We start from the raw sequence: 27795 nt of genomic DNA, 5'->3' as shown, positions 1-27795 counted from the left end.
ATAAAACAGAAGCGGTTATATTTTCCTTAAAAGATTAATCAGACCTTATTACCTTGTACTTTGATGAATGTAAAGTTAAGAATGTTCAAAGTCATAAACATTTGGGTGTAACGTTTGCATCAAACGGAAAATGGTCCTGTCACATAGATAACATAATTAAATCAACATCAAAAATGATAAATTTAATGAGAAAATTAAAATTCATATTGAACAGAAATACATTAAATAAAGTATATACAATTTTCATAAGACCCCACTTCGAATATGCGTGTGAAGTGTTGGATGAGTGTAATATAGAATTATCAACTCAGTTAGAAAATCTCCAACAAGAAACTGCCAGAATAGTTACTGGGCTCCCAAAGTATACTTCGCACACACATCTGTATTATGAAACAGGATGGGAAACGTTAATAGAACGAAGGAGGAAATGTAAGCTAAGTTTGTTCTACAGAATACAAAGTAATATTGCCCCAACTTATCTTAAAGACATTGTACCAAACACTGTAGGTTCAAATGTATCATATAATTTAAGAAATTCAGAAAATATTGAGATTCCATATACTAGATTAAAACGCGCAACATGTTCTTTTATTCCATCAACTGTAAGGTTATGGAACACTATTCCTGCAGCAGGTAGAAATTGTACATCAACATCCCAATTCAAGACATACATACAAAAAGAGCAAGTCATTGCACCTCTATATTTTTCCTATGGTGTTAGAAAGTTGAATATTTATCATACTCAATTAAGATACATGAAAAGCCAGTTAAATTATGATTTATACAGAATAGAGATATAGAGATAAAATGTGATCTAATATGTCAATGTGGTAATCCATGTGAAAACGTACATCATTATTTATTAAAGTATCCATTGTATGTCCACCAAAGAAAAACTATGTTAATAATAATTCGGGACATTTTACAGAATGCAGTGAACAAAAATGTTAAATTAGATTTAAGTTTGATGTTAAACGGAAATGAATGTTTGTCCATTATCGAAAATCAACATATCTTTAAAGCAGTGCAAATGTTTGAAAGTCATACAAAGAGATTTGGGTAACACTTTAATACACATATACTAGTCTCTCTTTTGTAAAAATTCTTTTGTTATCTATACACTCATCTTCGTTTCTGTTTTCCCTGTATATGATTTACTGTACAAGCTTTGTAAATACCATGGAGAGGGAGTCCTAAGTTGGATAACTTGTTCCCAATCCATTTCAATCTGAATAAAATATGTTTAAATCCAACAAATTCAGTCAAAAAATAACATCAGTGGTATACACTACATTTCAAAAGTCAAAGTGGCGCGATAATACCGCGAAAGTGGCTAGAAAATGCCGCGAAGTTTCGCATAAGTGCCGTGATAGTGCCGTGAAAGTGGCGCGATAGTGCCGCAAAAGTCGGTAACAGTGCCGAGAGAGTGGCGGCATATTGGTACAATGCATGTACACTTCAGAAATGCTGTCGTGCGTTACTTCCCCATGTATGTCGGATGTATGTTCAATCTAACCTGGAGCTATATATAAGCATGTTGCTCGTGTTATATTTAAAGAGGTGTAGGTGGTAGGTCCATTAACAGTATAAAGCTTTACATGGATAAAAAATTATGTTCTTAAAACTGTATTTTTCCGCAAGGATGCATGACCTATTCTATATTAATCAATAAGAAATTAATGGACAAATGTTTATATTCCCTGATGTGTGTAACTCATTTTTATAAGTTATCAATAGTCTTCGGAATTGGGAGTAGTGTATGAGAACGCAATTCCCAGTGGTGCCTGAATACACTTTTTTTCTAGATTCACCCCGATTTTGGTCCTCAGTTCATCTGATTCATACACAATAAGGACTTGCGTTCGTCCGTAAATGCCTGAAATGCTGAGTGTTAACAGCGGCCATCACAGTCTCTGTTTAGCATTTAGCATTCAGGATTAAATATATGAAAATACATTTCGCTTTGATGTGCTTATGGAAAACGGAATAACTTTCCTCAAAACGAAGTAGAAACCAGGTGATACACGGATGATACATACATGAAAGGAAGAGAATTTATGGATGGTAACTTTATTATGAGGAACACAATGTTTCGAAGTAATATTTACTCTTTCATCAGGTGAAGGAGTAAGTATACACTCCAAAACATTGTGTTCCCCAAATTAAAGATGTCTTCCTTATGTGTTGAACTTGTAAATGATTTTCAAAGACATGATCTATAGACGGTTTTAAAATGATAGGTCAAATACTGTGTTGTTTATCTGTTCCACATAGTGGTAAGTTGTAAGATGAGTTTCTGCTCGTTAATCAGACAAACTACTGCTACACTTGGTTTGTGCAAAAGTTGATGCACGTATACACATGTCGAGTGTCTGAGATACGCGGGGTCTACTTATTTACTTTTTTAAATTGGGACTTTAACGTGCATATTTCGCGCACGGGCCCACCAGGCCATTTAGTGTTTGGTCGAAAAGGGTATGTCCGAGAAGGTGGGGCAACCTAGGGGGGCTTTTAGGGTTGTTTACTTAATTTGGATAACAAATTTGGAATTTTTAAATATGCCATGCAAAAGATGGAGGGGGGACTAAATGTAGTTTTAGTAGATGTAGTTCTAAGTATGTTTTTGTAGATTTAGAATTTTAAGGTTTATTGGCAGCTTGTTTGTTGTACTTTGTTAGATGTGGCCGAGTAGGCCTGTTTTGATTAGATATATGTCTAGTGCTTTAAAGGTTTGTAAGTCATTTAGGGGGTTTAGTACCGTTGCTAGTGTCATTTGATTGTTGCAGTTTAGAGTGGATTGGAGTGTTGTTTTATGTTGCTGGTACTGTGTGCAATATAGTATTATGTGTTCAGGAGTTTCTTTTAAGTTGCAGTGGGGGCATTTCCCGGATTGGTGTTTTTTTAGTTTGGTGTAGTGTCGCCTGTTTGTAGTTTAGTTATTTCTGATAGTTATTTTGCCACTTTTGTATTACTTTTAATTTAATCTATTTACATTGGTAGGTTGATGCTTACTTCTTCTAATTTTAGTGCAGATTTGGCTGCTTTGTCTGCGTGTTCGTTGCCAAACACTCCAATGTGGGCAGGGATCCGTACTATTTCTATGTCTTCACCTAGTTTACGTAGATTGTTGGCGCTTTTAATTATCTGTTGTATTAGTTTTGGGCGTTTTTTTGTGTTTTAGTTTTTTTATAGCCTGGAGCCCACTTAATGAATCTGAAAGGATTAGGGTTTTTGGTGGCGTCTGCAGATATAGTTGTGATTTGATGAATTCTTTATTCTCTAGACATTTGAGAGCGAACCAGACTGCAACATTATTCACAATGAATATACTCAGAATATCTACTCCAATAAAAAAAGCACCCCACAGTTTATTATGTAACTTATAGCGAGACAACTCGGATAGTTAATTACATTGTCTACTCACAATGCTAAGCAGGTGCACGAAATAACAGGAAGAGTCATGCGTTATATAACATCATAAACGTGGAAGATGAAATCCACCTTCCAGCAAATTGTATTCATTAGGAGTAGGGTAGATTCAGCTGTGCAGGCAATTGAATAGTAGCGTTAACCAGTGGCATTTAAGACGTTTTTACATTTAAGAACATATGTAATACTCATGGTCATTAGGACGGAAGCGCAACAGATATGAACAATATCGATAGGTTTTTGCGAGGAACAAGGATTACCATATATTTGTGACACAAGATCTACATGTATACTGTATTTTTCAGTGAGTATTTGTACGTGGGCCTATGGCCTTTATACTGAAAAATAAAGAATTGAATTGAAATAAAGAATTAAATTGAGTTGACACAAGATCATATTTCTTAGTCAGCAACATCTCACATATCCTGTGGTATCGTGTTTGCTTAGAATATAGAACAATGACTTCAAACACATTACACTATGCAGTCATTTTGTCGTCTTGTTCTTAACATTCCTTCACTGAAATAGGATTGCTATGCAGTATTTAATTAACTTGTCAGTTGATTCGAGACCAGAGAACATGTTATGTATCGATACCGGTTGTTTATTAATGTTCACTAAAGGAGGGAGGGCTACAATTGACAAGGACCTCTAGGCTACAGGTTATGAAAATATGTTTCTCATGTCGTTGTGTTTAGTTATATGTGTGCGCCTGCACTAATGAAGTAAGTGAATGTTAAGAAGACGAGATAGCATGTACCTGTATCATCCATCACACAAAACAAAGTAGGCATGGTTTGACACTGTTTTAGAACGTTTTGTAAAACAGATAGGACAAAACAAGCCAGTGCTGGCTTCTGTTGCTGCCTCTCCGAAGATCTGAATAAAAAGGTTATCATACTCATTGCCAGATATTACATTCTAAAATAGGAACATTTACAACGCGGGATTGTTTGCTCATTTATTATGTACCACACCATATATTTAAGGAGTGTAGGACATTTCCCCCACACCGACAGTCCCCTACTCGGACAATATCCCGTACTGACATTTCCTCACATTGAATAAATTAATAATTTATATTACAGTTTGACAAACTATTATAATATAAACATGAAAAGTCATCATCACATGTCAAGTTCACTACATGTCACCAGCTGGAAGTGACATGGGAAATAGATTTTACTCTTTGTTCAGCTGTCCTTCATTTAAAGACACATTTGACAAAAAAAAAAGCACGAACTGGTTGAGTGACCTCCTTTCATCAGGTTGAAAGGATTACCCACAGAGAAAGAAAGGATTAGAAATCGACATGCCATTACGTATTCACTACCAACGTCCTCTAATATTAAACTGATACCCTTGTTATCCCCTAATGAGATCTTATATACTTTGTCACACCCGGTAATTGTTAAGATCACAAATCCTTATCCCCTAATGAGATCTTGTATACTTTGTCACACCCGGTAATTGTTAAGATCACAAATCCTATCTACAGCCAGGAAATTATACATGTTTCCAATACCCTGTTATAATTAGTGGTGAATGCTAGAAAACACATCCTGAAAGATGTCCTGAGACGCCTCCAAATGTCCACTTCATAATTCTTACAAAAAGTGATATTCTACAGTAATAACATTTGAAGGCTGATCCACAAATACCATTGCATCAATTGTTACGGAGTGGTGACCAGTATTCGTAAAAGCAAAAATTGCAAAAATCAAACTGCGAGGATAGAATGCACTTTAAAGCGAGCTGCAATCTTCTTTCTGATATTAGATATTCGTTAAGGAGATATTCATAATAATAAAAATTATTATCGAAATAAATCAAATAAATTATCTTTTTTAAAGTCTTAAATATTCTAGATTATGTCCCTAACTTACGTTAAGCATCCGACAACTATAGTTATAATTCACCCAATATGCTGCTGATAAGAAAATAATATTTGAATGCGCCCCGGATTTAATCGGAGCATATGTTAACGTTGTATAGAGGTCTGACGTAAATTGACTATCGCCTGTCTGTAAAGTGTGACCCTCATGACGCCCTTATTTATTGCCAATGTCTTACTTAAACCATTCGAGTGACTCCGGTTTTCATTTAGTGTGACGGTGAGGCATTAAAACATACTTACACCCCTCACGAAGCTTTAGTGACAATAACCTAATTACTTCATGATATGCATGACGATGACTGAGCGGTAACAGTCGGTTCAAATGTGTGCCTATGTTGTCAAAGCGTACGCTTATAGCACCTGGTCGTGTTTAAAGAACAGTTAACATTTTAGATATAATGGAGGGTTTACTACCGAACGTAACGGTTGTCACAAGCATGATGATCAAGTCAAGGATACATAAGCGATGGTCCTGAAGCGATAATTCAAACTTACATTTATAAGCAAACATAATTTGACACAGTGTCATGATATTGCTGAATGGTTGCTTGGCCACCCATAGCAGGTGTTGGGTGGTCTGCAGGGCGTTATCAGGCGCCCTATTTTTTCTTCTTAGGTGTCAGGCGACCCCCGGCATTCAGCTGCATGATCAGGGTTTCTGTAGCTTTTTGTTCCGTCTATAAATGCGTGTCTGGTCGGACCCCGCTTACTTTTATTAGAATGCCAGCCTTCGACCTGGTTGGTTGTTTGGGATCCTGTGGAGCTGAAACCTCTGCTCACCATCTTGAGCTTCGCTCACTTGCCTGTGAGACGCCCCCTATAATCCTCTATTGTTTTACCAATCAACACACATCATTGGCCATCGTTTTACAAAAATGCTTTTCGCAATAGAGTGATTTGGTTTTCTTTTGACACTGTTTCTGGTAAATATTCCCTGGATAGAGAAGATATTTGCGACATAGGTTCCAAGCATCGTTTGATATTTGTAAACAATTCAATTCATTAATTTGAGCTCGAACATATGTTTAAGAAAGTAAGAGAGGTTCTGATTATAATATTTAATATGCTACAGTTTCATAATAAAAGCGACACAATCCTTTCCATATTCAAAAGAAAATCTCTGCTAAAAACATTCCGACTGTATCGTGAGCATGTGATTATAAATCACTATCAAATAGTGATGGTATCGGGCGTTCGTGAAACGTTAATTCCATGTAAGTGGAAAATAATACAACACAATTGTCTTGCCTCCTACCATCCCAGATAATATTTCCACCGGGCCCCTTTCAAGGCTGTTCTTTTAAACACATACATGCGTATCTAAAGAAAGAAGTCTCTGTATTGCTTTAATAATAAATATTGCATATATTTAAGGCAAAGCATTAAACTGACACTTTTGCTACGTACACGTGTCACAAAATGAACCCGTTAGACCACTTCAGGAATTTATTTATGAAATTGCGAAATGTCCGCGTCCAACGGGTCGATGCGTATGTGAACCAACTATTTAATTATCTGTTTTAGAACATTGAAATGTTTCTAACACTGACAAGAGATATAATAAGTGAATAGTTAGAAGGGGCACTACTTATCAGAACGAATCACTGAAATCAGTGAGTGAGTTGGGTTTCTATAATCTCTAGCTTCTTCTCGGCAGTCTGACATTGGCCGCTTGGTCACACTAGCTGCCGTGAGTCGATTTTGCTCGCAAACGTAACTGAGCATGACAAGAGACTGGGCTACCGTCTGCAAGGACAGCTAAATAAACTTTGAGGCAATATTTGTTTTACGCATTTTTCAACACTGATTGGTTACCTGTGATCTATGAAGATTTGGACAAAGGGCGCATGTTAATAAATTTCTTCACCCTAAACAAACAGACAAAGCTCATCGGATGTCGTTATTTGAAAATACCCCTGGTGCACATAATATGCACGTTTCAGCCCAGCAAGAGGAGTGATCACCATCATTCCTCGCCATCAAAGGATCAGCAGAAATTACGTTGATTGAATAATCACTGTTATTTTGCACAGTGGATTTGTCAAAAGTAAGCATTTACATGTTATTTACTAAAGCAGACGGAATACCCCAATATCTGGGCGTGAAGTGCCGATGTAAAAACAACATACTTTGTTCAAAGCCCATATAACGTTGATTGATTGCTCATTGTTATCTAACTCAATGGATTTTTTTAAAGAACCGTGGACATTATGAAAACAGTTGTCACGTGGGCTTTCTCAGCTGTCCTTTGAGACTTGACACCTATGTGAAACAACTGAAACAAACTAAGTGATCAGTTGAGAAACCAAACACGGGTTATAATATCCCGAAACGATAAATATATTTTGAAATATTTGATTGTTACAGAGACACGTGACATCCAATAAGGTTCTTTGTACAGCTGCAGATGTGTGGAATATTGTTCCTTTATGTGAATATTTACGGTTGCATTCCTCGAACAAGGCAGCTGACTAAAAATATACATATAACTTTGGTAGGTTGTAATTATGATATTTGCATTTTGTTTTCATTCATTTGCTGTAGCATTGAACAGAATCATTCTTGTTCCTCTACGTCTTGGTTGAGAAGTTCTTCGATGCGCGATAGACGTTGTTTTTCACAAGTCTTTTCCTTTGTATGCGTGTATATGTTACAGTCAATGTGTAAAATATGATTCACTCAGGCAATTTATAGAATATCTAAATATTTCAGGCGATTGACTGAAAAATCTGTTCATTTATTTAACAGATTGACTAAAAATGACTAAGACTGTCAAAAGGGCTTAAAAACATCACAATAGATTAATTATGCTGGGATTAGAATCCAAACAATATAGAAATGTACTTTTAATATCCTTACATTTTCAGTCACTTGGTGATGATATTAAACATAAAAATGTTTGGATTTCGTCATCATAATAATACAGATGGGCATATTTTTCAGTCAATTTGTGAAATAACTGAATATTTAGGCGTTTAATAAATTTCCTAAGTGAAACGTTTGCACATTTTGACTGTAAAAAAATAAACACCATAAAATAAGCAATGGGCAGGTGAAATATTTTCTTTGTGTTGCAAGTCAAAATAGTGTAAACGAAAATCACACAATTACCAAGCAAGTGACTTATCAAAACACCGTCACCATTAATGATGCTACCCACAAAGATACCTACATTTCCTTATTATTTCCAAAACTGTATTTCATTTTGTTGAAAAATGTGACCATACGCCCTTATACTGTCAATAAAAGTGACAACTGCGCTTACGAATGGCGCAGCACAGGCCGCGAACTAGTCTAGATCTCTGCTATATCATCCGGGTACTCACGGGGAAAAACAATAACAAAGGCAACAACTCTCGGGGAATTGCTTTAGGTAATTGCCCATTTAACAGTATTCAAGTTATATCACGGCGTGTCAGCTTAATGTGGGAGGAAAGCCCAAAGTGATGCAGGTCTCAGACGTTTACCATTTCGGTGAAACCCACGAGCACGGGTATGGTGCTGACAAACCTAGAAACTTAATTGGGGCAAACCGGGTTTCGAACCCACAATCATAGGTTTCTGGCGTGCCCAAGGGACGCAACTATGCACAGCGAATCGCAACGCCTAAGACGACTGGGCCACCTGTGGCCCCCACTGAAATCAAAATCGGGGCACAATGTTATAAATTCTGAAGACGCTCAAATAGCAGTTCATGGAAGATTTACATTCTCTTATCAATTCTAAGAAATGTACTTGAAAAAAAAAATTGATTAAAATTTCCCAATCAAATCTAGTTATAATCAGCCTGATAAGTCTATGTAAATACATACATGTATATTCTAGTGTCTTCCTCTAAAACACGAAACCAGCTCTTCCCTAAGTTTATTTCAGAAGCTTCGTATAAAGTTGTGTTATTTCAATGTGGTAACTGTACATGTATGTCTTTGACTTGCAAATACCTGACTTGCATTTGCATGTGTTTGTGGTGGATACGCTCTAACCTGATTCATGAGTATGATTCATTAACACATGCTTATGATATAGTCGGAATGGAATGGAAAAGAAGTAAATTATGGAAATGGTTTTGTTTATTTTGTTTCCAATAAAAAGCGTATTCTTTTACAATGTTAATAGTCGTCCACACATCAAGAACAAGTCACTGTGTAATACAAATACCTAACGACGTAATATTTGTGAAGGACTTGTTTACCATAGGAAATCTTTAATAACCAAACGATTTTGTCCAGACTATTTCACATTATATTCAGAATGAAACTTATCACAAAACATTATGGGATACTAGACATGCACAAAACATTAGTTGGTTATGAGGTTTCCTGACGGTCATTTTGGCCGACACATGATAGTGTTTGATTCTGTTCTATCTTATTTGTTGCCGTGAAAATCACCTCAGCTAATGTGTGTACGAGTATTTGTGATTGGAGTCATGACCACAAGATCACCTTACTTTTGCAGTCTAAATAAAGTATAGATATCGGTATTGGTAAAAGGAAAAGAAGCTTTACACTATGATCTTAAATAATGCAGAGTAGCATGCCATGGAAAACGTAACTCAAAATCAGTCAAGGAAAAAAGTAATACAATATATTGTACCATACATTTAGCACAACTGTCACAAGATAGCGTGACTATTCTGTCTCGAAAGTGTCGCGATAGTGGCGTGAAAGTGTCGCGAAAGTGCTGCGATCTTGTAAAATGTTATCGCGAAAATGGCGCGAAAGTGTCTCGAAAGTGGCGCAATAGTTTTGCGTTAATGGCTCAAAGGTGGCGCGAAAATTCCGCGTTAGTGCCGCAATAGTGGCGAGAAAATAGGGGAAGTTACTTATGAAATGTAGTGTATATCACACATAAGTTTTCACTTGAAAGAAAAATGAAAATACTTTTCTGACAAAATAGTTTACATGAAAGTAGGAGATTATTACAATGTTCATGTTTGATCCCTAATGTTGTCAAATGCAGTAGAACTTAGTCCTATGTTTCTAGCTTATAGTTTATAGCCTAGCTTAGTTTAATGGCATCACTTCTGCCTTGGCAAAGTGGTGTTGGGCTGGGAGCACCACATTTGGTATATAGGTGGAAAACTCATCATGCTACTCCAGGGACCAGTAAGGGCTCAGACATGGTTAATTGACGGGACTTGGTGTTCCCGGGACCAGGTAAATAAAAAGAGAACAAAGGAGTACCGCTCAGTTTCATTACCGTAGTGTATGTTTAATTAATGCATGTTATGTTCAGATGTTTAAAATGTTAAAATGCACATATTGATATCAATGTTCAGTCTAGGTGAAACAATTCCGAATGAACAGAAAATATTACATTGTCTTAAACATCTTTTCTGAGCAGTCGGATCAGGTGCAGAACACTACTGAAAATTTGTACAAACACTTATGAAGTATTCTTTCCAGGTATAAACTTAACCTTGATTATTTTACACAGCTTATATAGTTCTCCCAAAGTTTCTAATCTTTAGCTACTAAAATGTAAATTCATTTAAAACATGTTAGTTATAATATAATAATATTTATGAATGCATTATTTCCTATCTTTCTCAAATGAAGGACAGATAAACAAATATTAAAATTCATCCCCTATGTGTTACAATTGGCTGAGTGGGCAATTCTTTCAGTTAATTGTATTTTCCTCCATCGGCATGTTTCAACTAGTAAATTGTGATTGGAGGTTATGAACTTATGTAAAATTCTCCAAAGTTTTCATTCTATTAATTAAATAGTTTTCACAAAATTTCATTTTTTACAATTCTATACATGGATCCTTTAGAAGGCTTATCTCCTGCAGCTTTCCAGGATTGCAACTGGATAGATCTCTTACATATATTTATGACAACCTTGACTCTGAAAAGTTTCTTTGAAAAGTTTGTAATATGGTCTTGCTACAGACTTTTGATCTTCTTAAGCGCTTCTGTGTCAGGCACAGGATCACTCCCAATTAGCTGCAAATTGTTAATGTCGTGATCTGTCTAAATTACTTTTAGTCTTGTTTTATGCACTTTATGTATTTGTACTATTTCTGAATAACTCGTGTATATCATAAAGCATATTTCTATTAATGTAATTCCATATGCCTTGTTTATATCATAAAACGGTATGCATTCATGGTTCACCGCTTTCATGCCTAATCCATTGACGTGGTGCTCGTAGTGCCAAAAGCAGAATCCCTTGAAATATGTGTTTGGCTTTGCCGGGACTATCTGATATTCAAATGTGGCGTTCCTGGCCCATAACTGGTAAAATACATGCCTAATGCATTACAACTTGGAAACCTTTTGCTGAATGCCCCCAAACTTTCCCACCCAAAACATGTACCATGAACTTGACTTTATATGAATACATTAGCCTCTACAAACAATAGAGAGAAGCATCATGTGTGGTGTATTGAGACCTCACGAACTGTGATATCAATGACATCAGAACCTCAACTCCACTTCCTGAACACATGTCCAAGTTCAAGTTAATGAATTGAAGATAACACGTTCTTGTGAATATATTAGAAACTTATAAGATCATGTTTACCAATATCAAAATTTGAAACCAGCATTGCCAGTAACTGATCTATCGAATGGATACTTACCCAAAACAATGCAAAAAGCAAACCAAATCACTCAACTGCCTAAAGCGTTTTTGTACGATGATATTTTTGGTGTATCTCCTGTCCTTAAGAAACACATAATTTAATAGGGGATGTATGACAGAGTTAGTTCTATGTACAACCACAGAAAAAGAATGTAATTTTTTTTTCTTTTTCAAGCTGTTGAATAAAGCACATCAAAGAAAGATGCAAGGTTACTGACTGCGCATGTGCAGGGTTCAGATGGGGCAATACTATTAGTACCTTATAATTAACTAGTTATATATAGGCAACAGCCAAGAGGACTTCTGTTGAAAATATAAAGAATTCAAAGAATGATGATAAGTCAAAATACAATATTTTTGGCACTGATGTAATAGAGGATTTGTATTTGCTAGAATTATTTTGTTTGCCCACTTTATACCCACTTTCGAATGGTTTCATTACATGTTTTAAAACTAAACACTAGTTAATTTTGCTGGCACTGGACAAGCGACAGGGTTCAATATCAGTTTCAGGTATTAAGGAAGGAGTCTCCATGTCAGTCTCACAGAACAGAATGCTGAATAGCACATCATCATTGATGTCATCAAAGTTGAGATTAAAAGAAACTATGTCATTGATTGATAAATGATGTGCATACACAAGTTTGATACACAGGAATGAAAGGATAATGTTAGGAAGGATATGCTAGACCATGGTGGAGAAAGGTGAGCACAATCATGACATCAACATTAACAAGCATTTGTCACAGAGTGACGAAATATCCCCCGCCATATACACCATAGTACCAAATATGAAGACAATCCAGCGATTAGTTCTTGAGATATTGTGGCAACACCGTTTTCCAACTCCAAAAACAGATTTGCCTGCTGTGACCTTGAAAATGGGGTCAAGGTCACCAAATCTGACAGGTGTATGCGGTGTCTGTATATACACTTTAGTTCCAAATATGAAGACAATCCAGCGATTAGTTCTTGAGATATCGCGGCAACACCGTTTTCTAACTCCAAAAGCAGATTTGCCTGCTGTGACCTTGAAAATGGGGTCAAGGTCACCAAAACCGACTGGTGTCTGCGGTGTCTGTATATACACCATAGTTCCAAATATGAAGACAATCGAGAGGTTGAGTTCTTGAGATATCGCGGCAACACCGTTTTCCAACTCTAAAAGCAGATTTGCCTGCTGTGACCTTGAAAATGGGATCAAGGTCACCAAAACCGACTGGTGTCTGCGGAGTCTGTATATACACTATAGTTCCAAATATGAAGACAATCCAGTGTTTAGTTCTTGAGATATCGCGGCAACACCGTTTTCCAACTCTAAAAGCAGATTTGTCTGCTGTGACCTTGAAAATGGGATCAAGGTCACCAAAACCGACTGGTGTCTGCGGAGTCTGTATATACACCATAGTTCCAAATATGAAGACAATCCAGTGTTTAGTTCTTGAGATATCGCGGCAACACCGTTTTCCAACTCTAAAAGCAGATTTGCCTGCTGTGACCTTGAAAATGGGATCAAGGTCACCAAAACCGACTGGTGTCTGCGGAGTCTGTATATACACTATAGTTCCAAATATGAAGACAATCCAGTGTTTAGTTCTTGAGATATCGCGGCAACACCGTTTTCCAACTCTAAAAGCAGATTTGCCTGCTGTGACCTTGAAAATGGGATCAAGGTCACCAAAACCGACTGGTGTCTGCGGAGTCTGTATATACACCATAGTTCCAAATATGAAGACAATCCAGTGTTTAGTTCTTGAGATATCGCGGCAACACCGTTTTCCAACTCTAAAAGCAGATTTGTCTGCTGTGACCTTGAAAATGGGATCAAGGTCACCAAAACCGACTGGTGTCTGCGGAGTCTGTATATACACCATAGTTCCAAATATGAAGACAATCCAGTGTTTAGTTCTTGAGATATCGCGGCAACACTGTTTTCCAACTCCAAAAGCAGATATGCCTGCTGTGACCTTTAAAATGGGGTCAAGGTCACCAAAACTGACTGGTGTCTGCGGAGTCTGTATATACACCATAGTTCCAAATATGAAGACAATCCAGTGTTTAGTTCTTGAGATATCGCGGCAACACTGTTTTCCAACTCTAAAAGCAGATTTGTCTGCTGTGACCTTGAAAATGGGATCAAGGTCACCAAAACCGACTGGTGTCTGCGGAGTCTGTATATACACCATAGTTCCAAATATGAAGACAATCCAGTGTTTAGTTCTTGAGATATCGCGGCAACAAACAGGTGGGACGTACGGACGGACGTACGGACGGTCGTGAATACTATATCCCCCGCTTCGTGCTTTCGCGCGGCGGGGGATAAAAAAGGATCAAGTTCTATCGGTGTCTCTGATATCTTTAGAGCAGCATCATAGAAACCAAATTTTATTACTTTTGAAAAAACAAATTTCCATGCCGTGGCAATATATAGATATTTACAATATGGTTGCTGTTGTGGCCATTTTGAAGATCAGATTTGAACTTCTCTTACAAATTCAGATGTCATCATTGGTAAGAAGCATCTTCAGTTTCACAGGAGCTGTTTACAGACACCACTGGTGCTGCTGATCTTGAAGAGCAGGCCATGACACAAGCTCTCTTGACTTTCAGTCAAAGGACAATAGATTTATTTGACAAAACATGGACTTGTTTTTTTACTTAGTATACTTCTGTGACCCTGCAGATGCTGAAAAGTGAATGTTTGCAGGATGACTGAAATACATATTGGACTGAAGAACTGTTTGTGGATAGTTGGTTGTGCAGTAAAAATACAACAATGTCTTTTTCTTCGCAGAATGATGTTTACGGTGCACGTGAATTCAGTGTATCGGAGGAATGTTCAGGAGGAATGTTCAGTGACTGTTATATGTGTTCGGAAAATGAACTCTAAAACGCATTCAGCTTCGAGGAGAACATTGAAATGCACATGATTTTCATGAATATTTGATATAAAAGCATGTTAAAAAAGCTTTAAAGGAGTCTAGCACCAACCATCGTGGTGGCTAGATGTTAGAACAAATAGTTAGACTGACATCGTTGGTTACAGTTTAACCTTCAGTCACATTAGGACTGCTTTAGAAAAGGAAATACTACAATATTTGTGTAGTGTTTTGCCTTTAATTGCTATGTATGTAAATACTAATTGTGGGATAATAAAAGGTGATTACAAAACTGTATTTTCATTCCACTGCAAAACACATATAATTGATTGAAATAAGTCAAAATTAATTTACCTTCAGCCTTTATGAGAGCTGTTGTATCTACTGCTTCATCTACAAGAGCGCGCAGGCGTTCCATGTTGTCTGTCCAGTGCTTTTTGAGGAGATCATAATGTTCCTGTGCTGCAGGATTGTTTGGATTTTGGAAAACTACCCTGGCAGCATTTATGACTTGAGGTGTAAGATCTTTAACCTGTAACCATGAGATAGAAATAATTATGAGATAGACATATTAGTTATATATATGAAAAAAAGGTGCCACAGAAGGGTAGTCAACAGTATATAATGACAACATAGACATCTCCTTCACAGAAGGTGCTGTCAGTATTGACAGTGATTTTGACACAAAAAGCTGTATACAGGTCAATGACTTGGACCCAAGAAATGTAATAAGTCAGTGGCAAAAGTCAACAAGTCACTTAAACAAAGATTCCGGATGCAGTAAAATTTCGAAGTTGAATCAGTACTTTTAAAAAATCGGGCATAGCTTCCGCACACCCGGCTACCCGCCGGGTCTGGGAGCAATACTGCCATCAACTTCACCCCCTATCCCCCAGACACAAGGACAAATGTCACAAGCGTGCAATGTCTGACCTTTCCCCATGTTGAAATATATATTTTTTTTAAATAGCCTTGTACTTACTTACCTTTTGTTGAAAAAAACATTGCAAACATGACATTATTTCAACACATATCCAGGGTTATGGGTTTTCGGAAACTGAAGAAACAGTCATAGTTTTCTCGCTGATCACATGAACAACTGTAAGTGTAAAACTTCTCATTCACTTATTCATAAAGGACAACTTAATCTTAGAATCAAGCCATCATCTGAGTATTTATAATTTCTGCGTGACACCTACCGTTATGGTGCAAGTATTCGTGATTGAAAATGTATGATGTCCGAAAACCTATGATCCGACGATAATAGTATTGTGTCATGAATAATAATAAAGGCATAATTGATGCTGAAAGTTCTGATCTAAAACAGGACAATCCGCGACGGTTCTCCGGAAACACGATATTTTCGGAGTATTTTTTTTAATCTTTGATTATATTTTTACGAGGAAGATGACTCTTTTCGAGGACCACTGTTTTAAATAACGCGATTTTCAGCGTTTTTGCGGTGATTTCACATTGTTAGATCTAATTATTTACGTATTAAACAAATTGACCAGTCACCGAAGGGACTTCCCGCGCTACATGTATTTCGATTGCGAAAGTGTTATGTTGACATTTAATAGTCAAATTGCCCCAAATATGACTTTAAATGAGTCAAGGTATGGCATTTATGATATGTGTATCCATTCTCTGGCAAATAAAGTTCGTTTCAAGGCGTCAATAGCGGTAATCTGACCGTGGTTGCTGTAAATAACGGTGAGTTGTGCGATCTACCAATCACTTCGCATACGATTTCGCCAAAATTATTATAATTATTGAATAAATTTTTTAATAAAATCTATAAGATATATGGCAAACATAAGTCCAGATAAACAATGAACACCTTTTTATAACCAGATATTATAATAATAGGATTAAATTGCGTACTTCAGTTCGGATTTGTTGACTGGTATTTCCGGTGTTACGTGATCGCGGTGATCAGTTGATTATGTTTTTTTGAGTTTGGGGGAAAACATAGTGTCATTGGAAAACTTGAGTTTATTATAAACATAAGTAAATTTTGGGACCATGCTTTACCACCCGCTATAACCGAGTAAGCGCTATTATTGACGGGCGCAATAGCGAGAGAACACTCACTGTATATGATGCTGAAAGCTCGGATCGAAAACAGGACAATATGTGTACTGTACATTCTCTCGATTGGCACTAAACTTTATGAGAGCATTTCATCAGGCATTAAAATCGATACCCTGAGTGGAATAATCCCTACTATTTAATCATGAAATTATGACACGTGTGACGGCTTGCTTAGCATTTCTATCGGTCAAAAGTCCAACAACTTAAACAAACCATCGGTCAAATAGAAATTTTATCGGTCTATGACCGGTGACCGACGGCCATCTGAAACCCTGATTGATATTCAAATATTGTCTTGATAAATACTTCCTCAGGCGAGCAATTTCAGAGAAGTTATTTACTACACCAGAGAGAATTCAAGAGCATTGAATCACACGACTAACTAAACATACCAAATTTCATTATATTTTGAACAAAATGGCTAAGAGATGGTCATGAAAACAGAAGCAACCCCAAATTATCATATAGATACAATCCATCATTCCATTTGCCTCACACTACTTCAATCCTGTGCATGGGAAAAATTGTTTACTCAGCTTCGGCAACGGCATGTCAACTGCCATTGGATATGACGTCACAACTAACAACATGCTTTGATTGACAGAATCACATGCTCTAAAATGTCAAAACATGACAAAAATGAGAATTTTTCATCAAGACATTAAACAATAACTATTATTGTTGATAATTCCAAGAATACTACCTATATTTATCAGCGCCTTAAAGGGGCATTTGCGGTAACAACTACCACACTCTGAGTGGGCGGAGCTTATACGAGTGATCTGACAGGTTAATATGACTGACCATACAATATACTGGTGTACGGTCGGCATAATTGCATTTTAAGAATAGGATTTATTAAAACATCCATGGCAATCAGTGATTTCAACAGTGTTTTTTTCCGTCTTGTTCGTCATGCGTAATCCTTCAAGGTTGTGATTTGTTCTGGGCCAAACAGCAGAGTGGTGATTCCTCGGCCTCTATGGAAAGCGGGGCTTATCTTCCACTCATGTAGTCATTTGTCTCATCAGGTCAGGGAACATCTGAAGTAGATTTGATGGCATCTAACCAGGCATCTTGGACTTCAAGGATGGGAAGTCCAGCAACTCTTCGGATCCATTGACGGGACGTCAGGATTCTCTTAGGGGGAGACAGCTAGGCTGAAGTCCTGGATCTTCCTCCATATTGCCTGAGAAAAGTGGAAGAGAGAGCCCTTCACTTCAGCCTTAGGATATTCTATCTCTGTGGCTAGGATGGCTGTGATTTTAAAATCTTTCTGGATAGATGCTTGGGCGAAAGGTCTGTTGGGAATAGGCTGCACATGGGTCTTCAACAGGCTGAATAGCGAAAGTGTCATCCATGTAGATCTTGTCTGCAGACTGAAGAACTTCAACTGCTGATGAGCTAACGCTTTAACCACTGGGCTACCCAACTGCCCCTAAACCTGATAGAAGAGTTGAGGGATTAGCCATCTGACTTCATCTACTCTAGTTCTTGTTAAAACATAATGACCCATTCATCTTCATATATATATCCTAAATACAAGAAACTTAAACTTCATTAGGTGTCTAGAATTTTTGAATGATCTATTCATTAGTAAGGTCAAACCAGTATGCATTATGTAATAGAAATCAATTTCTGGTCTGCGTTTTGGTAGTTCTGCGATGTTGGAGTACTGCGTTATGGGAGTACTGTGTTATGGCCAAGCTAACCCTCTAACCCTTTACCTCACTGAATGTACTCAGTCTGCAATCACTCTCTGCATTGACAAGTTGACAGCACACATAAAATATTGACCAATCAGAGAGCTGCTTTCTGACACACATCGATTCTGTGTGTGTCTGGTGTCTGCCATTTGTGGCCAGTTGGCTTCAAGTTAGGGAGTCAACAGCTTTCAGCCGATATTATGTCATAGCAATAAAGAATAGGGAGGTGTCATGTATTGTATTCAATAGAATAATCACCCTAGACAAGAAAGAAATGAAGTTTTGGGGCATGATTTGCATCCAAGTAGAGAACATATGGGTCTGGAACTGCATCGACATATACAGGAAGTTTGTGGTTGAGACACATACAAATATCAAATGTCCCAAGTCGTCCTTATCTACTTTAAGCCTGAGGGATGTAGAGATACCCCATCATCCATGGGCCGTGGACTTTAGCGCCATCCATCTGAGCATCCGATCCATCTCCGGATGTGTTTGTGTAGAGGTGGTGGTCTGGTGGAGGAAAAGTCTGGGGAATGCCTGCCATGACATTGATCCAGTCCATCCATCACTGTAACTCCATCCACCAAAGTCAATCTGAGATATAGAGATCTCGTCAAGTTTTCTAACGGTCCTCTAGGGGTCCCAGAATACACCAACTTAACTGAAATCTGGCCCCAATGTACACAATGTCCTGTATGGGCCGGAACTCTTGACTTGATTTGATGAACACGAAATCCTAGGTAGAACAGCTGCTGTGTTAAGAAGATCGTATTCTGTTTGAGTTGCTGCTTGTCGAGATCGGCAGAGAGGAAATCGTCGATCTAATCGTGCAATCTCGCAAGAAGATGAGTAAAGCCGATCAGATGTGTTGCTATTGATACACCAATTGGGAGAAAAATAAATTTGTATCTCCTTCCATTGATGGCAAAACAGAAAGGTTGCATGATGGATGGGGAGATGAAGATAAGCATCCTGTAAGTCTAAGCTGACTAACCAGTCCCCCGGCCTGAGACCGGTTCTGAGCTTTTTGATGGATTCCATCTGGAACTAGGGTAGACATACTGATAAGTCTTCAGGTCGATAATCATACGCACCCATGACATGTTCTTTGGGGCACTAGGAATACTGAAAAATAGTATCTTGAAAACTTGAATTGTATTTTTTTGGTGCCAGAGAAGTGGAATAGTGCCATTCCATGGAATGACGTTTTGACTCGGGATCATAGTGGTAGACCCATGTTTCAAAACCTGTTACTAATCTCTTTTTCCTCAATTAGCTCTAAATTTTCTCTGGCAATGTCAGTTCTTTTTTCCTTAAAATCAGAATCTAGAAACTTTGGAACTCAATGAGCAGATATCTTATTCATCTGTAAATGTTCATGAATAATAGTTTCAATGGATTCATACCTTAGACCTGTGTCTTCCTCAAGTACAGTAATGGTAATACATCTATCTGACAATATAGTTTTTCTTTCTCCTTGATCCAGACATAGGGTCATCATCAAGGCTTGTTATCCCAGCCTTAAACATAGCTGCCCAATGTTTAACAGTGGAATAGCTAGGGCACTTATCCCCATACACTTTTGACATGCGGTCATTGATTTCTTGGGGTGTACTTTTCTCTAAAGTAAAAACTTGACGACTGCTCTGCATTCATTCTCTTCCATTTCTGTGTCAATTTGGACTGCTTTCATGTTCAACTGGCTGTCACTAATTTACAAACGGCCTCAACAGACCAAATACACTTGCAATGAAATGCTCAAACAATGTTCTACACTGACTAGTTCATTTTGTTATGTAGTTGAAAGTTAGTCAGGCTTAGAACTTTTTTACCAGCCCCCGTACCTATATTTCGATTAGTCGGCTGATGTTTCAGTACTATTAATCAGAAACCTTTCGCCAATGTCATGAAATATGGGTCGTACCAAATTCAGTGGGGAGGTCAAATATCAGTATCATATAAAGAATTAATCAAAATTAATATTAAGAAATAAGTCAGCAAATGAAAGAAATGTTTTTTGAGTGTTCTCCTTTAATGGTGTATGACATGCTGGTGTCCTTAGCTTGTCTCCATTGAAATTGGACAAGACAGAAATGTGTATGGAGGTGAAGCCTGTACATGCCCCAACTACCTTGTGGTGGGGTTCATGAATTAAGTACATGTTATGTTAATGGTATCAGGTTTCCTTGTGAAAGGCAGTAGTTTGTAAACAATGGTTTATCACCTGAGCTGAGGAATCAAATATGGACTGGACTGTCTTCTTGCTTCGGCAGCCTCCTGCTGTAGCCACCATGTTAGCTGTATCAGCCAATTTTGTAGAGTGAGAAGAAAAATTCCGTGTCTTGTCATTGAAGTTTACTTCTCTTCCTGGAGTTCCTACAACAACAAAACAGATGTATGTGGTGAGAGCATAGGATTAACATACATTTTCTAAATAGAAAGGCCCAACTGCTGAAATAGTACCACAGCGATGTAGCTCACCTGGATATGTTGTCAACAGTTTAAAACATCAACATGACAGCCACTAAACAAAAGTAGCTGTCAGCATTGCATCCAAATATTGTCTGCATTAATACTGACAAAAGTATGAACAAACTAAATTTCCACAATGTTTCTATATATTCAAACACTACTGCAATGCGCAATAGTAAAATTTACCATGAGCTTTTTATAAACCAAAGGAATTTTTTTTTTGTAAGGCACTGGTAATTTATCATATGGGTAGTGGGCTGATGGGATTGGTCTGTTTCATGTTTTGCTGACAACCCCCCACCCACCCCATTTTGTGTTACATTTTCTCATGGTTCACCCCCATCCAACACCAACACTGAGTCTGCACATCAAGCCTCTTCTGAATGTCTACGCTTCAGGGTGACAAGAGAAATAAGATATCATTTCCAGAGGAAAATATTAATATAGCATAATGATCATTAAAATGTCCAAATAATTGTATTAAATTGTCTGGAGTTATCAAACATTGGCATAAATTTAAAGCCCCAACTTGCAATTAGTCTGACTTGCAAAGCTCTTAAAATGAATTCATGCACATGCAATGCATCCTATTAAGGGAGGGTCTTAATGAAATTGACTTGCTGTGTCAATTCTTTAAAGGCTCTTGAAAGACAAATCATACACTAACATGGAGTGTGAACAGCACAACTATTGTTGCCCGTAGGTTGTCTCGGTAGCACTGTTCAGTGACCCTTCTATGGACAATATGCAGTGGCGTTCTGGTAGTCATAGTAATCCCACCCTATATCATTACTGATGTTGGAATGGTGTTCGATGGGAGGCCTCCAACCACATCTACACATATCCAGAGAGTCCAGACTGAATCTGGAAAACATCCAAAAACACTTGGTGTCTAGCTCGAATGTCTCGATTTGTTAATGGTGTTACAGCAAGCGGTTGCTGAGCATACAGATTACATGCATGAGACGAGTTCTGATCATCTGGTCAGGAGCTTGAACTCTGGTTGCCTGGCGTAAGTGAACTGCGATTTTATTAGCTGTTAGGGCTCAGATTTCCTGGTTTCTTAATAATTGATCCTGAACTTGTGTTGTTGAACCTTTAAGTTTTGAGAAGAAGATTTTATGATTATTTTTTGCCAATATTGAAATTCCAATGTTAATGTCTTCAACAGGCTTGTACGTTACTAGTGAAAAAACATCCACACAAAATTCCAGCAAAATCCATAAAGCCATTTTAGAGAAGAAATGTAAAATGTTTATTGACCCATAAGGACTATGACATAAGGTCCCAGGTGAGCTGATAAAAACCGATAAGGTGTTTGCATTACATGCAAAACCAGGATCAGCTGTAACCTCACCTGTTCCTGAATGCCATAAAACTTTCCCAGCAGAAGCATCAGATACATATCAGGAACCAATTTGACTTGTCCAAATCAAGTGACATCTGACATCCCTAATATCTACACATATTCATGTTTGATCCCTTGTATTGTCAAATGCAGTACAACTTAGTCCTTTGTCTCTAGCATATAGTTTGTAGCCTAGCTTGAGTTTAATGGCATCACTTTTGACTTGCCTAATGCATTAGAACTTGGAACCAGAAAGTCTGATGCCTCTTGCTACCTAAAACAAGTCAGAAGCATTTCTGGCTTGACATCACTTCCAGTGTTAGGAACAGTAATACGCAGTTGAATGAGATCACTTGGGAAAATAATTGCCAAACACTTTACGACTTTAAAACAAAAAGTGCAATGCACTTCCGGTTTAATAACTGCACTTCCAGTTTGGGAAAATGCAAGTCTGATGCAAGTCCTCCTTAAAACAGGATGCCTGAAGCTACCTTAATAAGAAAATTACATGCACTTCCAGTATAATTACTTTCAGTCTCAATTTCAGCTGATCACATGCTTGATTACTTCTAGTTGAAAATAATGTCCCCAGGTGGAATTCAATGTAACAACAGAAAAATAGCATATGCTTCCTCACTGAAAGTAGGTCAGGCTGATAGCATAAGATTGTTATCAATTGTCAAAAGTATTCAAATGTTTTTACCACTTCCATTTGATTTTTATTCCCCTAAAGTATGCTCAATCAGTTACCCCATGCATCAAATTTAGCCATTCATTTATGATTTAAACAAGTGTAGATTACTACAATTACCGTAATACTTGACTTATATGGTAACATGCCTTCTCCAATACATCTGGTAACACTTCCCTCCCCTAGTGTTAATACTCACAATAATCAAAGAATAGTTATCATTGCTATTATTCTAAGAATACTACCTCTTTACTACAATACTGTACTACTACTAATGGCATTAATCCTGTAATTTAGCTGTAATCACTCTAAAAAATCTAAAAGATTTCAACAGAGGTCCTCTTCACTGTCAACTATCCATATACAGTTGTGCAGGGGGAAACAGTATCCTGCTTCCCATGAGTCTTGTGCATGTGCAAGGTAGGAAACCTTAAACAATCTAGATGCAGATAATTTGGAAGGTGGGCATGATTACTTCTGATTTTAGAGAGGTAGTGTTTGTACAATTATTAACAATGATAATTATCGTTTGATAATTCCTGTGAATATCCAGTATATACCAGCGGGACCTGTGGTTTCTGAAATCTAGTAATCTTTTGACATTTAACCCTGTGTCGCGACAATAGCCATGCAGGCCAACCAAGTACGCCAGTGCATGTCACTCAATTGTCACTAGAAAATTGCATGTCCATATTCAGTAGAGACATGTCAATTACAAATTTTTTATAAGAGAGAACACATTCCAACTGCTAGAATCACATGCTTTACAAAATGCTCGAAATTTGATGGATTTCTCATCAATATATAATAGATAGAAAATATCCATTACTTAAGAAAGTATAGCTCATTGCACATGGCAGCGGTTTTGGCATCAGTGCAACATGCACAGGTCAAGTTCAAAAACATAATGGTGGCGATGTGGCCATGTTGAAATATGATCAGTAATATACTGAAGTTTGCATACATCGAGTTAACCTGGAATTGAAGAAATTTGTCTTTAAAATTTAACTGTATATTTAGCATGGGAATGCTCATTCAAAGAACTGGCTATGCCTCAACTGGAGAACGACACATACTTCCATCATTCAGCCAAGGAAACATCGCTGCAAAGTTGTTTGGATAGGAATATTGTACAGTACATTGGTTCCTTCAGAATTGATCAATGAATCTGTGTTTGAATATTTATAAGATTTCATTAATTAATAACTCCTTGAAAAACTCTGGGACAACCTGCTGATCATTTTGAGATTTTTAGAACTTTGAGTTGGTTGCAAAACGTAAACAATCCGTTGGGTCATGTGAATTCCACATTCAGTCAAGTAATTGAGGTAAGTTCAAGAAAATTTGCAAATTATATGTCCGCTTTGATCTTAACCTCTATATGTTTGAAAATGATATTTTTTTATAATGATGTGTATTTTATTATCAGGAATAAATGTGCGAAATATTGGTTCATTCGTCCCATCTTTAATGAAGCCTCAACTGTGAAATCACCCCCCTCCTTATAGCCCCTTATGCTTAAACTAATCCAGCAGGCTGGGGTATGAAGTGTGAAAACAACTCAGCAGGCTAAATGTTAACAGTCGTCTGTGAGTATCCAATAAATCCAAACGTTTGTCAAAAGGCGATGAAACAAAAATCAGGTAAACATTGTAACTAAATCACCTTAAAAGGACTAATCCATAAGATGTCAGAGACATTAGCCAACACATCATGGCCTTCCACTGTACTAACTTTATATTTGCATACGACGGAGGCTACTGGGAGACTACAGCTTTATTGATGCCAGATAAAACATGAGTACATGAGTACTCAAATTGGGCATAGAAGCCAATTAGGCTGACCCACAGTTTTACAGTGGTACCAACTGGTTCTTGGCTGCAAATCTCAGAGAACTCTGATAGACATGGAGATCCAATCCTCTGCGTGAGCGATTCCAGAAAAATCTAGCGCATATATATCAAACACTCTAGGTGCTGTGGATATGGCAAGAAGAAAAGCTGTCTTCCTGGATATGTGAAGCAATGATACCTGAGGTAGAGGTTCCCTCAAACAGAACAGACAATTCAATGGATAGATACGCAGAGTTCTAAAATCTTCCCAAAATAATTATCTGTTGACATGTGATAATTTCCAGACATGAAAAAAAAGATGGTGGAGGTTGCTGCACAATATGTCCGAACTGGGCTGATAGAGAAGGTCTCTACACTCTGGTACTTTGAGTGGTTCTTCAGTGAGAAGTGGAAACACTCTGGGAAACAAGTCCCTGCTAGGCCAAACAGGAGCTATGAGAATACCTACACAATCCGTGTCCTCCAGCTTCCGCAGAGACCATGGAGGGAACACATAGGCAAACGCCCCCGTCCAGTTCATGTATAATGTGTCCACATGCCGGGCTTGTGGAACGGAAACTGGACTGACATACACTGGGAGATTGTTGTAGGGGCAAATGACAAATATATCCACTTGAGGATCAATGTTATCCTCTTGAATATCTCTGGTTTGAGAGATCATTCTGTTGCCACTCCTCCAGGGAAGACTTTCTTGAAGACTTGAATTTCCTGGGAATATGACAGCTGATCAGATCTTTGATTTGGTTCCCCCTTGTCTCTGGTGGTGTTATCTGTAGCCACCAGATTCAAAGATTGGGTCAAAAGATCCATCTCATGAGAATTGCTAACTCCCCTGAACTGTCAACCCATCTATGCGTCAGACCGTTACATTCTCTAGGAAATTCCACCAATTCAGATCCATCATCAGGTTTGTCAGAAACTGGACTAGGGCGTCCAATTTAGGTGATCTTGCAGAATTCATCCATGCTTGGAGAGATCACCATTATTTACAGCAACTACAATCATATTACTACTACCGACACCTTGAAAAGAACCTTAATTGTCACAGGATGGATACATACATACATTGTAAATGTCAACTTGACTCCGAAAAAGTAATATTTGTTGTTGTTTGACTATAATATGTCAACATATGCAACCAAGACCACAGGAAGCCTCAAATGGTGACACACCAAACTGTTCAATACATCTGGCTATGTACCAAAGTGCCATGCTTATTCATATTTTAAATATACAGTAAACTACGGTTATAACGAACACGCTTATAACGAACTGACGGATATAACGAACTTACTTTTTGGTCCCGACTATTTCCTGTAGTCATGCTGTATATATGCTTATAACGAACTACGGTTATAACAAACTAAAATTAGTAGTCCCTTTGAGTTCGTTATAACCGTACTTTACTGTATACAGCAAAAAGCAAAAGCTAAAACAAGAAGTATATTAGAACATTATTCAAGTTATAATTCAAGTCTAAAATAATCTACAAATTCTGTAGTTACTTTCTCCGGTACAAGGAAAACTGACCAGTAGAAACACAAGAGTTGAGTCATGTCTTCCTACTTCTGGATATCATCCAGCACTTGAAACATCTGAAGATGGTATGTGGGCCCTTGAGGTGCACTGTCAATGGAGGGAGCTGAGAGAACTGAAGATAGTAGCCTTGAATAATGACTCTCAGAATCAACTGGTCAGATCTCTTCTCATCCCAGTTGACAACTGATTTCAGCAACGATTTCCTGTGAGCTTCAATAGCCTGAGCAATCTGCTGTTGCAGTCTCCTTTGCTGAGTCCTTGAGTTGACAAAGGTAATGCTTCGGTAATAAGAATGTTATATGAGGTGTCATTCACCCTTAGGGCATGCCTAGTGACTACACTCCTCCCATCTGCTTGTTCATGAGGTCAGACAAAATAGCCTTGATTTGAGGCATCAAATAACCTGTCTGAGCCAACTGCAATGGATGAGACTCAATCATCAAGATGTCCTCATCCTCTGGCAAAAGGAGGAAGTAACCTTATTCATGGATGCCACAACAGGAGAGGTCTTGCCAAGTTTGTTGCTCTCTTCTAGATCACCAGAGAGAATGCTGCAGATTACGTCAAACCATTTTGACTTTACCAATCAGGTGACCGCAAACCTCACCATAATCTATCTGTATTTATCTTTGATCCCTAGTGCCGTCAAATAAAGTACAAATAAGCACTTCTGGTTTAATGACATAACTTCTGTTTGGAAACACATGTCAACAGAAATAGCCAGAATATACCAGAGGGATAAAACACCATCTGCCTCTAGTAACTCCCTGTGTAGATGACAGCAATCCAATACTGTCATATGAGTTCTTGTATATTCCCGGATCCAAACCCTCTCAAGAGGTAACTACTCTAGAATCTCTCTTTGAGGACTTGAAATTGGGTATTATGATTATATCAGTCAATATGAGATACCATCACCTTAAATACCCTATTATTTGCTGATAACCATGAAATGATGTCTTTAGTTCTATTCTAACTCATCATTTATCTCAGATTATGAGAGTGATGTCACTTCCGGTTTATCAACTTCCGGTTATGATGTTACTTCCGGTTCTAAATGACATCAGTTCCTCTTTTTGACTGGTTTTGATGTCATTTCTAGAACCTTTGACGTCATTTATGACGTCACTTCCATTCTATATTCCTTCCGATTGTGATGTCACTTCCAGTAGATCTGTTTATCAGCTGTTCTAATACAGGTAGCAAATGAATTCCTTACGTACCATACTAGTAAATCAAGGTAAAAGGTGTACTCACCTTCACTAGCTGCTGATGTTAGATACTCCCACCC

General features: G+C 37.7%; 1 protein-coding gene across 8 annotated transcripts in view; it reads right to left on the bottom strand.

Moving 5' to 3' along the window:
* The window catches only part of LOC124110749 (vinculin-like), a 270082-nt gene that overhangs the window by 117191 nt on the left and 125096 nt on the right, over positions 1 to 27795 (bottom strand). For all 8 annotated transcript variants that reach the window (XM_046470118.2, XM_046470120.2, XM_046470119.2 and 5 more), the window contains exons 13-14: positions 20826 to 20977; positions 15153 to 15330 (exon numbers count right to left, since the gene is read on the bottom strand). In XM_046470118.2, coding sequence (XP_046326074.1) covers positions 15153 to 15330; positions 20826 to 20977 — 330 coding nt within the window. The remainder of the gene's footprint in view (positions 1 to 15152; positions 15331 to 20825; positions 20978 to 27795) is intronic.

The sequence above is a fragment of the Haliotis rufescens genome, unplaced genomic scaffold (genome assembly GCF_023055435.1).
Source record: "Haliotis rufescens isolate VD_foot unplaced genomic scaffold, xgHalRufe1.0.p SCAF_6, whole genome shotgun sequence".
Classification (NCBI taxonomy): domain Eukaryota; kingdom Metazoa; phylum Mollusca; class Gastropoda; order Lepetellida; family Haliotidae; genus Haliotis; species Haliotis rufescens.
Note: the sequence above shows the minus strand (reverse complement) of the source record. Positions and strands in the feature narration are given on the sequence as shown.